The sequence below is a fragment of the Ochotona curzoniae genome, unplaced genomic scaffold, assembly GCF_017591425.1.
Source record: "Ochotona curzoniae isolate NIBS_2020 unplaced genomic scaffold, NIBS_Ocur_1.0 scaffold_3208, whole genome shotgun sequence".
Lineage (NCBI taxonomy): Eukaryota > Metazoa > Chordata > Mammalia > Lagomorpha > Ochotonidae > Ochotona > Ochotona curzoniae.
In genome coordinates this window covers 19056619-19073405 of record NW_024467106.1, presented here as the reverse complement: position 1 = coordinate 19073405, position 16787 = coordinate 19056619, and the positions used below count along the sequence as shown (strand labels likewise).

The 16787-nt window shown below is 38.7% G+C and overlaps 1 protein-coding gene across 1 annotated transcript in view; it reads right to left on the bottom strand.

The window, feature by feature from the left end:
* Positions 1 to 213: 213 nt before the first annotated feature.
* LPAR1 (lysophosphatidic acid receptor 1) overlaps positions 214 to 16787 on the bottom strand; it is a 58675-nt gene continuing 42101 nt past the window's right edge. The window contains exon 2 of the mRNA XM_040963449.1: positions 214 to 2890. Coding sequence (XP_040819383.1) covers positions 2589 to 2890 — 302 coding nt within the window. The 3' untranslated portion in view covers positions 214 to 2588. The remainder of the gene's footprint in view (positions 2891 to 16787) is intronic.

Below are 16787 nucleotides of genomic sequence, written 5' to 3'. Positions count from 1 at the left end.
TTGAATAAACACTGAGTAAACATGCCTGTTCCCAACATATAACTAGAAAATACAGCTCCCATTTATCTTGTTGGTTAGCAGAAGGACCACTGCAACTTTACTCACTCTAGGAAGAGCTTGTGACAAAGTTGTTCAAGTTTTATATAAAACCAATTTCTCAAAAAACAAACTCACTCCAACGATTATCCTGTTGAGATCAAGGACTGTCCTAACACACTGTGCCACCTTTAATGGAACATAAATCATCAAACCTTAGATATCAGAGACTTGTTAGGCTGGAGCAAGCAGGTCTGGGATGGGGGAAGCATACAGTTGTGTAACACATCAGAGTTCAGTAGCTGTTTGGGCAGGAAAATAAAGGAGGTGACAGAGGACAGACGCCACGCAATGCAAGTCAGAAAATTTTTAAATTAACCAGAACCACACATTATCAAACACTGATTGACAATGATTTATTTAAGGTCCATTCGGTATGCTCTTAATTTGAAATAGTTCATATCACCTCCAGAAACTATGCAAATCAGTAAGAGTCCAAGTTCATTTCTTTCACTTGCACACCAAGTATTCTGTGCTTTGTATGAAGCATGAGCAAATAGCTTTCTGCTCTCCAGTTTCTCATTCTCTCCACCATCTGCTCTTCTCAACTGCCAACCATGCACTGACTTCCTCCATCCTAAACAGCCCTTCTTCCAAGTTTCTTTCTCTTTGACACTCTCCCACCCTCCCCAGATCTGCTTCAAAGACTTTCCCTTTCTGGATGCTTGCTACAACAAGTGAATGCAACCACTGGTCTACCTGGACAAGGCACTGAACAGGATCACCTGTCATTGCAACAGTCTCTTGTGGGTGCTCCTGCAGAACACATGGTAGCCAGGCACATACAGACCTACTCAACCACCCTGCTTTAGAAAGACCCAAGCCATGTATTTTACCAATCCTTTTTGTCACTTGACATGCGCAATTGCTCTTCATCTCCTTCAATTCTAGAGTACGTTTATGGTAACCTAGAGCTGGAGAACAGTCCCTTAAATGAATTTGGAATTGCTAGTTGTATGAGGGTGTATTGGTTATTGTGACAGTTGACCAATTCTAGTTCACCTTATTTTATTGAAGAGTCTCTTTCAACTAAAACAATCACCGTGTTTCCTTTGTTAAAATGTAAAGTAACTAACTGGCTTTCCTGACAACTGCCAACTATGCAGTTCAAAAGCAGGAAATCCCTTTTGATAAAAGGTAAAAGCTTAAGAAGGCATTTCACATTAAAAAAAAAAATCCTTCATGGGAATATGACCTACGTAAATAATCAATTATATGGACAAAGTTTTATGTACATAAACTTTTTGGAGCTTAAGAGTATTAAAAATTAGAAATAACCTAAATAGTCAATAATAAATGGGAATGGTTAAATAAATTGCATTCATTAAACGGAATATCATGCAGCCCTTAAAACTATGTTTTCAGAAAAATTTTAGTGCCATGAGAAAAATGTGGCAATTCTACAGTGAAAAAAAAAATAAAACTAGTTTAAAAACCATTTATGGTATGATCCCACTTACACCAAAAATGTATATGATATTCACACAGACAGAGAAAATGTTAAAGGGGGTTACTATTTGGTTGTGATATTATTTGGTAAGCAATTTTATGCATTTGTAATATTCATGTTTTTTGCCAAGTATCATTTTGTAACTCAGAAACACTATGCTAATAACTTCTTTTGATGTCCTGTCATTTTCTGGGCTATTAAGCTCCAGAAGTGTTTTAATTAGCATGTATTTGTGTATTTTAAATAGATGGGAACAATATTACTATGCTCCAGCTTCTGCTACATTTTCAGGCATACAAATTCTTTCGGTAACAAATTACATCCCCTGCTTATTTTATACTTGTTACAACACTTTACTAAAAGGTAACATTGTAATTAGAGCATTATTTGTTTTATAACCTATACAAACACTGCCTTTGACATCTAGGTTCTTCTATTTCTTAGAAGATTTAAAAATCAGTATTCCATTATCTTTTTGAGTAAAGCATACTGTATATATACACATTACATGTATGCTTTCTAAAAAACATAATTGTAACTTACAATTTTCCTACATAAGGAAAAAATGAAATTATGGTAGCTTAACAACAGTCTATCGTCTATAGCATCACAAACATGCTGATAGGCATAAACATGTTTATTAAGTGAAATGTATCCTCAAAAAAATAAAAAAGGAAGTTTGTATGTAATTTGAATTTGTGGATTTAATCTGTCAGAATTTCTTCCAACTTGCACCAAAAACACACAAAATCATTTAAAGTGTAGTTGATGTCTAGATAGAAACTCCAGAATCTACTCTTGAATCCATCGCACCAACTCCACTTTCTATTTTTAGAAGGAATGGGCACTGGGACAAAGGTTGTCACAGAAGCTAGTTTTCAAACATCAAGTCTTGTGAGGACTAGGGACAAATACTGCCATTGGTTAGTGTTATAAGTTCACTGAGTTTCTTCCACTCTTCTCCTCTCCCACCTCGCCTGGAGTGGGAGAAGCTGTTTTTCCCTCCTTTAAGGACGGCTGGCTTTCCACCTCAGTCCGCTTCCTAAACCACAGAGTGGTCGTCGCTGTGGACCCCGGCCAGGATGGTATGGTTGAGGGAGGAGGCCGAGCGGTCTGAGCCTTCCGCTGGGCCGCTGCTGTTCTCGCTGCGCTGGCAACAGAGGATCTGTCTGAAGGTGGCGCTCATCTCTTTGTCGCGGTAGGAGTAGATGATGGGGTTCATAGCAGAGTTGAACTCAGCAAGGAGAAGAAAAAATTTCTCATAGGCCAGAACATCACACTGGGGGCAGCACACGTCGAGCAGTAGCAAGACCAATCCGGGGGTCCAGCAGATGATAAAGGCTCCTACATAGGATAGAGGAGGAGGATTCAAAAGAGAGAACGGAAAGCACGTTACAAAAGTGGCCACCATCACGTAAAACGATTCCATTCTAATACAACAGTGAGACCCGAGGCACAAACCATCACTGCAAATGGAATATTCATTTTCTGAAAGAAGAAAAACCCTCCAGTTATAAAATAATAAGAGCTCATTTATTCAGTTCCTACTAAAATGACTCAGGACACACTAAGGATGATTCTTTTCAGCAAAACACAGAAAGCTTGATAAGCAATTAAGATGTGAAAACTCCATTCAGGGACACATTTCCCCTCTTAAAAGACATGACTTTTAACACCAAGTGGCTGTTGTCAGGCAGGATAAGCACTAATGATAACCACGCTTTAACGTTTCATTTGGGTTCCAGCTCTGGATTCAGGTGGCTTGGACTTCAATCCTTGCTATGCCTTTTATGAATCAAATGAACTTGGTCAAATGATTTTCCTACTTCAGCTTGCACATCAGAAAAGCTGAGATGATCATACATACTTTCTGACGTTTGTTTAGAAGACTTAAAAAAAATTACTTAATGTGTTTTAACAGTATCAATACTTGTATTGTCATTAAAACCTCAGTAGCATGAACCAGGTGGGTATTTTGCTCTTATTTGACAATTTCTTAAATGATGTTGGTCCATATGCTTTATAAATAACAGCTCAATCCTCCCGATAGCTACATGACACATAAGGAGCCGTCCCATTGTACCGATGAAGAAACAGACCCAGAATGCTTCGATGACTTGCTCAAGGCCATGGCCTCTTATCAACCAGGGCCCAATCCTCTATGAAGTTCTGCTCATAGCATCTAGCTTCACAGTCCATAGTCCAGAAACCCTACACTAAATTGCCACTAGTAGAAAATATATTAAACCAAATTTTATATTTAGATCAATTTTTTTCCTTCATCAACTATTCTGAACTATTCTAATTTTGCTACAATTTTAGGAATAGAAATATAGATTATATTCTTCATTTTTTTCTTATTTGATTCTTGCAATCCTTCATCAGTTTTCTCTATAAAAAGAACAGGACTGGCCACCAGGGCAAGGGCCAGGGAGTTTCACCATGTCCCTTTCTGCCTCACCTAAGGATCCTCAGGCTTGACGAGAAGGGGTCTAGTGTTACTCCCCGAAGTTTATTTAAACTGTTAGATTCAAATGTATTGGCCTTGTGAATGGAGATGTGGATTGGGACAGGGGATTTGGATGAGCCTCAAGCAATGAACTCCACAAAATACAAACAAACGAGACTGAGTATCCAAACAGCCCAGTTTTCAATGTGAGCTTTCTTTTTTGAAACTTTTCAGCAGGGAAATGAAAATAAAGCAAAGAGAAAAGTACCCCCATAAAACTCTTTGTTCTACAACAGAAATGCGTATTGGTTTTAAACCGCTGTTCACTTTGAAGACTGTCCAAGGTGCTTCATTTTCTAATAAATACAATACCATAGATTTTTCACAGAGAGAAAAAAATATTTCAAGTATCAGGAGATAATAGTCCGGCAGCTTTCTGAAATTCAATAAAAATGTTAATAAAGCATTTAGACCAAGTCCTTGAATTTCTCTGCTTGAAAACTCATTCAGAAAGCTAAACATAAAGTAAAATCAAAGGAATGTCTCTTGGGTTTCAGAAATAATGCATTATTCATCGAGAAGCCAGGAAGGGAATTATTCTCAGGGTAGAAAATGCTTGGATGGAAAATGCATGGTCCCATTATTTCATTTTACTTGGAAACTAAAACACACAGGCCCTTCATGAATGGAAGACCATTCTTTCAAGTTGCTTTTCCTCTTTTATCAAAGCTCTAATTGAGTTGAAACTCAGGGCTTGATTAGATACCCACAGTAAGCATCTCAACAGATGTATCCTAAATAAAACCATCTTTTTCTAGAATGAATACTCTTATCCTCACATACTTGCTCAAGCTGCTTGACTTTGTGCAAAAGGGAGAGAATTCAAAGTGACTTGTTTATGATTTCTTCCAATATTAAAATTCAAAAAGGGGTTGAGCTTTCCAGTGAGTTATGAGCTTACAAACTACCCTATGGGCCTCACATTCAGACCAGGAAAGGCCAGGAGGCTTCTTAGATTGCAGACAGGAAGTGGTAAACACCACAAACCTAACACAGTAACAAGCACATGGGGAAGCTTCATTGAGGAACTCAAGGTCCTCTCCCTTCTCCGTTACAGAAAGCTCTGTGTTTAGTAGCACATTTGGGCCCAACCGCACAGCCCTTAAACACCGTGTCCGGATCTACAGGCTTGATGGAATAATTTCAGTGACTCACTTTATGGGTCTCAGGAATGAATACTTCAACCAATCATATGGAACTTCCCCCTCCTTTCTCTATCAGACAGGCATCGATGAAACTGACTGCATCGTGAGGATACTCTACATAAAGAATACTGGAACCAAGAAAATTCCATTGCAATTATGTTCCCAAGTAGAAAAATAAATATTCTGAAAGCAAGTTTCCTCAAATGATCAAATCCCCTGTGAGCTTCTAAACTCAAAAGAAACCTGAGATAATTCAGTGGTGTTGTGAGACTAAAAAAGTATAGTATGGACCTTATCAAGACAGAATCTGCTGAGAGCTGATGTACATGTGTGTCTTTGATCATTTTCTCTTACACTCTGTCACTCATTAGGGTGGAAAGCCAAACCTCCATTTCAGCATCTGAACAATGGGAAGGCTGTGGCTCCTTGCCTACCTCACAGGCCATGACAAGCATCATGCTGGGCCACAGCCTGTAAAAGCCCTTCCACAAGCCACTGCCTACTGCTAATGACAGCAGCACTGACTCACAAGGCTGGTGTATGGGATGAGCATTTGGTGCAGTACAATAGATGCCACTTAGGTCACCTGTAACAATACAAGGAAAAGAAACACTAGTAAATTATGGCTGTTATTTGTAAAGTTGCAAACATAAGTGGCAGAAGATTAAATCATCAAAGATCACGAAGACTGTGTGCAGTTATGCCATACCAAAAGATTCCAACATAGCATTGGTTCTTGATCCCAGCTATACAATAGACTCAGAAGTTATGAGAAGTCTCAGTTTTCAGCTGCAACTTCTAAGACATTAAAGAAAAACAGTATTTTTTTTAAGTTTTGTTTATTTCTATTCGAAAGGCAGATATACAAAGATCTTCCCCATATGGCTACAACAGCTGGAGCTAAGCCGATCCAAAGCCAGGAGCCAGGAGCTTCTTCTAAACCTCCCACACAGATGCAGGGTCCCAGGGATTCTGCCTATCCTCCTTTCCCAAGCCACTGAGTGGGAAGTGGAGCACACAGGACATGAACCACCACCCTCACGGGATCCCAGCCCATGCAAGGCAGGGATTTAGCCAGTAAGCTAACACATTCAGGCCCTTTATTTTCTATGATAAAGTTTTGTCATCGTAAGAGTTCTTCTCTCCTCCTTTCCTGCCTCCATCCCCACAATCACCTCACATTATTTTTACCTAAGATATCGCAAAAACACAATCACTCAGTTCAGCATTTCAAACTTAAATTTCTGAAATACAGAGTACCATGGCATAGTAAATACAGGGAAAGGTAGAACATACAGTGTTGCAAATGGTAAAATTTCATTCTTTTTAGTGGCTGAGTAGTATTCCATAGAGTAGATGCATTACCGTTCTTTACCACTCCTCTTTTGATGGGCTGGGTTGTAACCATGTCTTGCCACTTGTGGATTGTACTACTTGTAAGTATAGAGTTGCAGGTCACTTTCTGCCACTGCAGAGTTTGCTTCCTTTAGATATATTCCCAGAGGTGGAATAGATGGGTCATAAGGCAGATCAAGTTTTAGTTGTCTTAGCACTCTCCATACTGACTTCCCTAGTGGTTGCACCAACTTAAAATCCTACCAGCAGTGGAGTAGGACACTTTCCCCCCACACCCATGACAGCAGATATTGTCAGTAGATTCCCGAATGTAGGCCAATTACATAAAGTATAACCTCAGTGTGGTGTTTACTTGTATTTCCCTGACAACTAGGGAGCCTGATCATTTTTATATATCTATTAGCCATTTGAATGTGTTCTTTAAAAAAAAAAAACAAAACTTGCTAACTTCCATTGCCCATTTATTCTCAGGGCTGTTTATTTTGCTGTCATTGAGTTTCTGAATCCTTTGTAAATCATGAATATTAATCCCTTATTGGTTCTGTAGTGTGTAAATATTTTTTCCCATTCTGTTGGTGGCTTCTTCACTTTGTTGTTTATTTCTCTTGCTTTGCTAAATCTTTGTTGTAGTCCAATTTGTTTATTTTGATTGACTGCCTGTGCTTTTGGTGACCTTTCTAAAAAGTCTTTCCCAATTCTTTTATCTTGGAGAGCACTTCCTATGTTTTCCTATAATAGTTTGATGGTTTCTGGGTCCCTGATATATTTAGAGCTCATTTTTTTATACAAGGTGACAGGTGGGAGTCTTGCTTCTTAACGGTATCCAATTATCTCAAAAGCCTTTGTTGAAAAGACCAAATTTTTCCCTAGATTATTTTCAATTTTCTTCTCAAAGATCAGCTGGGGATACACGTATGGGCTCCCTTTTGGGGGTTTCTATGCTATTCCACTAATCTCTGTTTCTGCATCAGTACCAGGCTGTTTCAATAACTACGGCCTTTTAGTATGTCCTAAGGTCTGGGAACTGTGATTCCTCCAACTTTATTTTTATTCTTCACCATAGCTTTGCTTATTTGTGGTCTCTTATGTTTCGAGATGAATTTTTGCATCACTTTTTTCTATTTCTGAGAAGAATGTTGTTGGGATTTTTGTTTGGGATTGCACCGAATACGTACTGTTACATTTGGTGATAAGGACATTTTGATAATGTTGATTCTACCAACACATCTTTTGATGTCTTTCTGCTTTTAGTGTTCTGTAATTTTCATTACTGAGGTCTTCTACACTTGTTGGTTAGGTTTATTCCAAGGTTTTTTCTGCTCTTTTAAAGTGAATTGTACTTGCAAGTTTTTTTCTCAGCCATTAAATGGTTTGTGTATACTAGGGCCATTAATTTGCACTCATTTTTTTTTTTTTGGTGCCGTGCTACTCCGACAAACTCTTATATGAGTTCTAATAGTCTCTTGATTTATTCTTTACTCTCCTCTGTATAGAATGTTATCCACAAACAGGAAAAGTCTAACTTTTTGTTTTCAATTTGTATTCCTTCAATTTATTTTTCTTGCCTAATATCTCTAGTGAAGACTCCCAATACTAGTTTGAATAGCAGTGGTGAAAGTGAACATCCTTGTCTTAGTGAAGATGCTTCCAGTCTTTCTCCATTCAGTCTGGTGCTGGCATTGGGTTTTGTTCATATATTGTTTTGCTAGTGTTATAGAATATTCCTTCTATGTCTATCTTGCTTAGGGTTTTTAGCATGAAGTGGTTGGATTTTATCAAATGCCTTCTCTGCATCTATTCAGATGATTATCTGGTTTTTATTCTTCAATTTGCTGATGTGGAACATCACATTTATTGATTTGTATATGTTGAACCATTCCTGCATGTCAGGGATAAATCCCACCTGGTTTGGGTGAATAATCTGTCTGATGTTGGCCAGTAGTTTTCAAAGAATTTTTGCTTCTTTGTTCATCAATGATACTGGCCTGTAGTTTCTTTCTCTCTTTCTCTTTCTCTCTCTCTTTCTGTTTCTCTCTCTCTCTTTCTTTCTTTCTCTCTCTTTCTCTCTCTCCTCTGTCTGGCTTTGGTATTCAGGTGATGCTGGCTTCATAGAACAAGTTTGGAAGTATTACCTCCCTGTCTAAGATTTTGAATAGCTTGTGGTGGATTGGTATATTGCAGTAAGTCCTTCCTGAAACATTTGGCAGAACTCAGCAGGAAAGACATGCGGTCCTGAGCTTTTCTTGGGAGGGATTTAATTACGGATTCCATCCCTTTCCTTGTTATAGGTCTAACAAAATTTCTCATTACCTCATGATCTAATTTTGACAGAATGTATGTGTCCAAAAACCTATTCATTTCTTCTATCTCTTCTGATTTGTCGGTGTATAGTTGCTTGCGATAGTTCCAGGTTATTTATTCTATGCAGGCCTGAGGTCTCCATTGTTTTATTTCCTTTTTCGTCTGATTCTATTGATTCGTGTTTTCTGGTAGGTTGGGCTGGTGGGAAATCTATTCTGTTGATTTTCTCAAAGAAACAGTAATATTGTCTCTTTATAAGGCAACCTTCATGCAAAATGCAAGACAGAAATATTCTCATAGATGAATTCTATAATGGAGACAAGCATAGCATGAAGTGAAGCTATGTTGCAATATGCATCTGTACTTATGAATAAAAAGAAGACTCTCGATGGAACTGTTAAACACATCTTCACAAATGATACTGAATTTTTCATCACTGCTAACACCTACAATGCCAACATTCACTTGAATAGCAGAATGAGGACATGTGACTGCTGCTGAAGGACGATGCTATTGTAATAACATGGGGGGAAATGGTGTGGTGGGAAAATGGGGAAGGTTAAAAGGGGACATGAAAGAGTTAATCCCTATACCTACAACACCATATCATGGAAAAGAATAAAAATGATAAAAAAAAATTAAAAAGTGACATACATATTATACTTTAACAAAAACAATGAAAAGAGGTCAAGTGACAAAAAAAATCTGTTACAATTTAAAATCGCCCAAGCAAGGTGATTTGAATTTAATGATATATGCTTCATGTTCACTTTGTTCATGATTAGCCACCATTTCTTCCACAGATGAGCCTGTAAAGATAGTGTGTGCATGTGTGTGTGTCTGTGTAAAGGCTGAGTTGGAAATAACATTAACTATTGTTTAACTTAAACTGTTCCACAATTAATCTTATTTCATTAAATTTAATGGATCCCAGCTAGGACCGTTGCATTGCAATAGATGATTTCATTCTTTTTTTCTTGCTGAGTAGTATTCCATGGAGTAAACATATCACAATTTTCCTTACCCATTCAGCTGTCTGGGTTGTTTCCATGTCTCAGCTTTTGCCAACCGTGCTGTTATTAACAGAGAGTTGCAGCTGACTCTCCCAGGTGCTGATTCCATCTCATTTGGGTATGCTTCCTGGAGTGGGATGGCGGGATCATGTAGTAGATCTATTTTTAGATGTCTGAGGAAACACTGTACTAACTTAGGTGGCCTCAGCAGCCAGATTTTCACTTAAAATACAACATCAGAGACAGAATGGAAAGATAAAATAATCAAAATAAATGCAAAAAATATATAGGGTTTTCCACAGTCTGGATTACAGTGGCAGCATGTGGAAAGAAAAAAGGAGGAATGCAAACGTGTTTAGGAGATGACCTCTGGGAGAAGGTGAGAAATCTGACATGGTCTAGGATGGACTGTAGGTTTTCAGTTTGTCTGAGGGAAGGCTGAAGCCCCTTTCTGCTGAGAAGGGAAGAGGAGACCATGCTAACCGGTAATCTCAGGGAAAGTGAAGGAGTTGACAACCCTGGTTTTGTACAGATTTCGTTGAAGGTAGCTGGCAGATCTCAGCTGATGAGATCTTGAAAGACATCATCCCAGGCACACAGCAGCTGGAGCTCTAGCAAGCAGTCTCTCCAGGCTTCGAACAAAAGTGCTTACATGCCACTTGATCTTCCAGTGTCACATATAACACAGGAGAAGATATTCAAAACGTATCTGTGTGTCCCTTTTCCTTGAGCAACCTTCATACCTTTCTTATACATCTGCCAAAGCAATCTGGGAGGCCCTAGGATACTCACAAAAATGGAGTGAGCAGTGCTGGAATGGAGGTGCAAAAGGCAGGGAGGAAAGAGGTTGTTTTGGAACACCAGGTCACAGCTGCAGACCCAGATCAAGTTACCACACCTTCCCTCCAATCTACACAAGCCCATCAGCTGAATAATGCTTTCCATCTGGTCTCACAATTAAAGTCTCTGCTAGGATGGTTTTTTCCTAACCAGTTGAACTTTGCTTACATATGGAATGCAAGAATCAAAGTTAAGGAGAAAAAAAGTCCCTGCCAGAGAAGACCTCTAGGGAAAGTGTGCAGGATTTTTGATTAAAAAGGCAGAAAGCATTTTCAACCTGGCTGGCAAAATTGTGTTTTTACAAAAAAAAAAATCAGATATCCCACAGATCTAAAACAAGTCAAAGTAAATCAATTCTACACTGACACTCTACCCAGCTGACCTCTCATTGGCTCACTCTTTCTGTCTCTCAAATGAGGGTCTCGGAATCAGTTCTCCCTGGGTCAGAGATTCACAGAGGGGATCAAATGAGAAAAGTCTTTGAGCACATAAGCTACGTTTCCCAATGCCTAAGTGGTGTACCACCTCATGGAAGGCATCTTGCTTTCCAGAATCCAATCCAATCCAATTTTAGTTCATCTCAATAAACCATATTATGATTTTGGCTATTGAACTGTTAACATATAACTTGGTTACTAGGAATTCCATGTTACATATAAGGCAATGTCAGAAAATAGATCTAAATTGATTCCTTGATCTAGCAGGTAAGGAGTTGTTACAACAAATGTGGGTGGATGGCTTTTTGAAATTAAAGTTTAATCTGAAAGAATGACTTAGGTAACAAAATATCTTTTCCAATCACTGGAAATATAGTTAAAATTGTTATCCCGGGCCCGGCGCAGTGGCGCAAGTGGTTAAGTCCTCGCCTTGCACGCCCGGGATCCCATATGGGCGCCGGTTCTAATCCCGGCAGCCCAGCTTCCCTTCCAGCTCCCTGCTTGTGGCCCGGGAAGGCAGTCGAGGACGGCCCAAGGCTTTGGGACCCTGCACCCGCGTGGGAGACCCGGAAGAGGCTCCTGGCTTCGGATCGGCATAGTATCGGCCCGTTGCGCTCACTTGGGGAGTGAATCATCGGATGGAAGATCTTCCTCTCTGTCTCTCCTCTCTGTATATCCGCCTTTCCAATAGAAAATAATAAAAATAAATCTTTAAAAAAAAAATTGTTATCCCCACAAAATATTATTTCTATTTTGAAATCAGTTTTCCTCCCTAATTTTTAGTGCCCAACACTTTCTGCTTCTTCATGGTTACTGTGAATAATATACACAAAGTTCCATGATTTCATTCATTGTGTGACAGACTCTACAGTTGCCTTCACTCATTCTTTTTTTAATTTGCAAAAACATTTGTAATACACATCATATTCAAAGGCTTGTTGCATTCAAAATACAGAGTTCAAGAAATAAAAGCACAAAGGGCATCGTTCAGAGGGAATAGAAGCAAGGGTTATCACTGAGCAACACTGATTTTTCAGGGAAGGGCATGAACACAGCACAGACGTCTAAGATGGGTGCAACATTCATTATGTTCTCTTGAACTGGATGAAAATGCAGCCTGCCCCGCATACCACCCTGAGCAATGCAATTCTACCTTTCCTATACTCGAGGGAGGGCTAAAGTCCCCTTCCCTGTGGCATTTTTCACTCATTCTCCTTAGCTTTTAAGCACTATCACACACATGCATGCTCTGCATAATAAGCATGTATGCGCACTACACACCAGTGTTCCATCTACCTTGCGACACTTTATCAGCAGCGATAAACAAAAGGCACCACCATCTTCACCTAGAGTTCTACAAAGAAAATATGTAAGAAACATGAGCAAAGAAGTAAAAGAAGAAACACTTCTCGAGCTGAACACCGAAGTGCTCACGTTAAAGAAGCTCACTTAGCACTGACAAGGCAAAATAAACAAGGATACTCTTATATATTTTGCTGAAATATCTTCAATAAGTATTAAGAGAGAAATAGAGGCAAGGTAATCAATTACTTAATAACTACCACAACTTACCTCTGCAGTCAATTCTAAAGCAATGGAAGAACAGTTTCTTCAAGATTTTTTTTTTAATTTATTTCATTTTTTTAAAGATTTTTTTAAAATTTGTATTGCCAAGTCAGAAATACAGAGAGGAGGAGAGACAGAGAGGAAGATCTTCCATCCAATGACTGCAATGGCCAGACCTGTGCTCTGAAGCCAGGAGCCAGGAACTTCCTCCAGGTCTCCCACATGGGTGCAGGGTCCCAAGGCTTTGGGCCATCCTTGACTGCTTTCCCAGGACACAAGCAGGGAGCTGGATGGAAAGTGGAGCTGCTGGGATTAGAACTGGCGCCCATATGGTTTCCTGGCACATTCAAGGAGAGGACTTTAGCTGTTTCGGCACCGTGCTGGGCCCTCTCCAAGATTTTGAAGGTTAAAGACTTGTAGCCCATACTTTTAACAAACAATGCCTAGCCAAACTGCTTTACAGTATGAGGTTATTTCATGAGTTCAGATGAACAAAATGGAAAGACACATATAGAAATGATAAAGTTATTTCAGGACATCTTCTGCGAAGACAGGGAAGAGGAAGGAATAGTGGAGAACCTCAATCACATGAGCGCACTTCAAAAAGTTCATGAGAATGGAATTTAAAGATGTTTATTTTGTGCTAAAGGTTTTACAGTCCAATGATCATTTTGTTTCATATTATGTACTTTTTAAAAACTTTTCAAAGACTCCTTATTTATAAAATTTAAACTTAAAAAATATTCATTTTTATTTTTTACAGAGAGAAAAGGAGAGACAGAGAGAGAGGTCTTCAATCCACTGACTCCCTTCCAAATGACTGCAATGGCTGGAGCTGATCCAGTGCCAGGAGCTTCCTCTGGGTCTCCCTTGTGGAGGCAGGACTTGAGACCTTGAGACATCTTATGCTGCTTTCCCAGGGCATAGGCAAGGAGCTGGATCAGAAGTGGAGCAGCCAGGACGCAAACAGGTGCCTAGCTGGGATGCTGACACCACTGGCAGAGGTTTAAGTGTGCTATACCACTGCACTGTCACCATTTAAAAAGTTTTGTACCACAATAAAGTTGCCTTTTAATTCCATTATCCAAGGACTTTTTAAAGTATCCTTGTATCTATAATTCTTTTAAGAGATCTGAAAGAAACAGAAAATGTTACAATCTGTTTGATTTTATTTTTAGGAAGTCAGATGTTTGTCATTTTATGTGTTTAAATATTTCCTATTCAGATATTTATAAATCTAAAGAAATTAAAGTTGAATGTTCAATCTTTTTTTTAAGAGATGAGAGTAGGTAGAATAGTAGACAAATGATAGCAGATGTGATTAGCATCTCAAATTGTTAAAAAAGAATTTCAAAATTTACCGTTAGTCACTACTAAAAACAGATCTTGGAGGTACAACTCAAACAGCTGCAGACATAAAGACATAAAAAAGGAAGAAGGAAGGATCAAACAGGAAAAAGAAAACTCAGTTTATCAAAGGACAGGAAAGGAAAAGATAAAACATAAAACAAGACAACATACACATGCTAATATTTAGAATAGAATATCAAGAGCAAGTCAGAAAACGTTACAAAAACATTATAAAACAGAATCTTGGGCTAAAATGCAGCAACATGACTCCTGCACTTCTTTTCTCTCCTCAAACTTCTGTGTTTTGCTTTTTTTTCCTTCTCTAGCAGAAGACATGCATAGTTTCCTTCAGCACAAGCATGCCGCAGATGTAATTCCCAGTTTTTAATTACAAAGTGCTCTGGCTCACTTATCCCAGCTCATACCACTAATTTCTAGGCCCGTTGCTCAGCTCTCATTGGCGATTGCTTCTCTGGATGTATCTAGGTGTTATACGCTCTCTTTCTCATCCTATTTTCTGGAAGGCAACCATGAACATCCTCACTAGAATGCTTGCCTGATGGCAAAGTTATTTCCTCTTAGGACACTGTCTTCTAGTTTCAGCACTGCCCATGAAAAGTCTGGTGGTGTCATGATTCCACTGGTTTTTGTGACAAAGAACTGTGCAACTGACATTTCCAAAATTCAACTTAAACTGACTTACTACTTCTGAAAGTAGTAATTTTTCTGCTCCTTTCAATCTGTCATAACCCTTCTAATAATATGATCTTGTACCCTCTCCCCAATCCCATTCCTACTCACTCTGTACCTATTACTACTGCAAAGCTTTCTCCAATTAATTCAGACTGTTACATATCTTAGCACTTTATTCACAACACTCTCTAGAAGCCAAAGCTGTGATTTGTTTTTGTTTATGGTGTGCTTATTGATACTATTTTGCCTATCACTGGGCCTATAAAGCACTGAAATATGCAGAATATATCAAGAAGCATATAAATATTTGTTAAATGAATATAAAAAATTAAAATCTGGCTAGGTAATGATTAAGATCATTAACCATTTTTCTCACCCGCTACAGACAACATCATAATTTTATTTAAGATTTAGGAGATCAGAAGCATTACTGGAATATATCTATCTTGCTATACTGTCTTCATTCAACCCATGAAGGTAATATTACCTAAAATCTCATGTACTTTAGGTTAATAAAAAAATGTTTATTTCATGGAGTCCTTTTCTATTTACTCTTTTGTTCATTTCTTTTGGGAACTTTAAAGATTTTATCTGTTTGAAAGGCACGGTTGGTGTGAACAGAAGGGGGAAATCCCTGAGCCTATGGAACTGTATCATTCAAAATGAAAATTTAAAAATAAATAAAAATTATTTTTAAAAAGAAAGAGTTTGTACATAGAGACAGCGAGTCAGAGACAGAGAGCTTCCATCTGCTAGCCCACTCCCCAAATGGCTGCAAGGACTTGGTGTGGGCCAGCCCAAAATCAAGAACCAGAAACTCCTAGCTGGGTCTCCCAGGCAGGTGGCAGGGGTCTAAGTACGAGGGTCTTACTCTGCTGCTTTCTCATGCACATTAGCAGGGAGCTGGACAGGAAGTGAGATTCCAGGATGCAGCCTTCAGTGCTACAGCATGGGATGCAGGTGCTGTAGGCAGCAGCTTAACACACTCACAACAACACAGTCCCTGGGACTTCATTTATTATAATACATATAGCATCTGTTTTCCAGAATCTACATTTTAAAGTTAATCCCAAAGTCTCTTACCATTTCTTAGTGTTTTTGTCTCCATGCCTGTTTATTCTTACTGTTTTTTAATTTCCATGTTTGTTTGTTTTTAATCTGGTATCCTGTGAGATTTTTGTGCTTGATTTTCAGATCAATGTTTGATTTTTAGTCATGTCTATTTGCTATACGTTATGTGTTTGTTCACTGTTCACTAGTCATGTGGGAAAAAAAGGTACAACAATCAGGTAATTGTGAGTTTTCAAGATTACTTTCTTGTTCTAGTGATACTTATATATAGTAATTAAAGTAATTTAGCCAATTTAATATCGAATCTGAGAAGCTGTCAGCTAGAACTTCAGCCTATTTTGTGTTTTCTTTACCATCCCGTTTTTCAATGACAACACTGCTCTACCACCCAAGGAGCTGGGGAGTCCACTGTTCCATGGAATGTCTGTCCCTTCTGGAGGAAAATATCCAGATTGAGGGATTCTCTTAATTTGGAAAGACATTACAATGTCACCAAAAGCAGCTTTTCCAATACCTAAAGTATCCAGAGATGTTAGCAAGTGAATAGGCAAGATGGCAAATCAATCATGCAGAGAAAGTAATCTGCTGAATGCTCTTATCCACAAAGCGAACAAGCAAAGTCACAACAATGCTCACAGAGCATGGAAACGGGACACTGACATAGTTCTCTCAAGCACACACACACACACACACACACACACACACACACACACACACACACACACACACAATTTCCAATGGTAGCTAACATTCCAAGGAACAGAACATGGAACCTAAGATCTCTGTAAAAATACAAAATAGAAAAATCTTTAATTTACTCTCCAAAAAATCAGTACAGTCTTATATCATGGGACAATGGGTCAGTGGTTCTCCCATTCTCCCCTACACATGACTTAGTATTTTTACCCCAGCTCTGTTTTGGGGTGTAGTAAATGAGCTTAAGAATGACTGAGCAAGGAC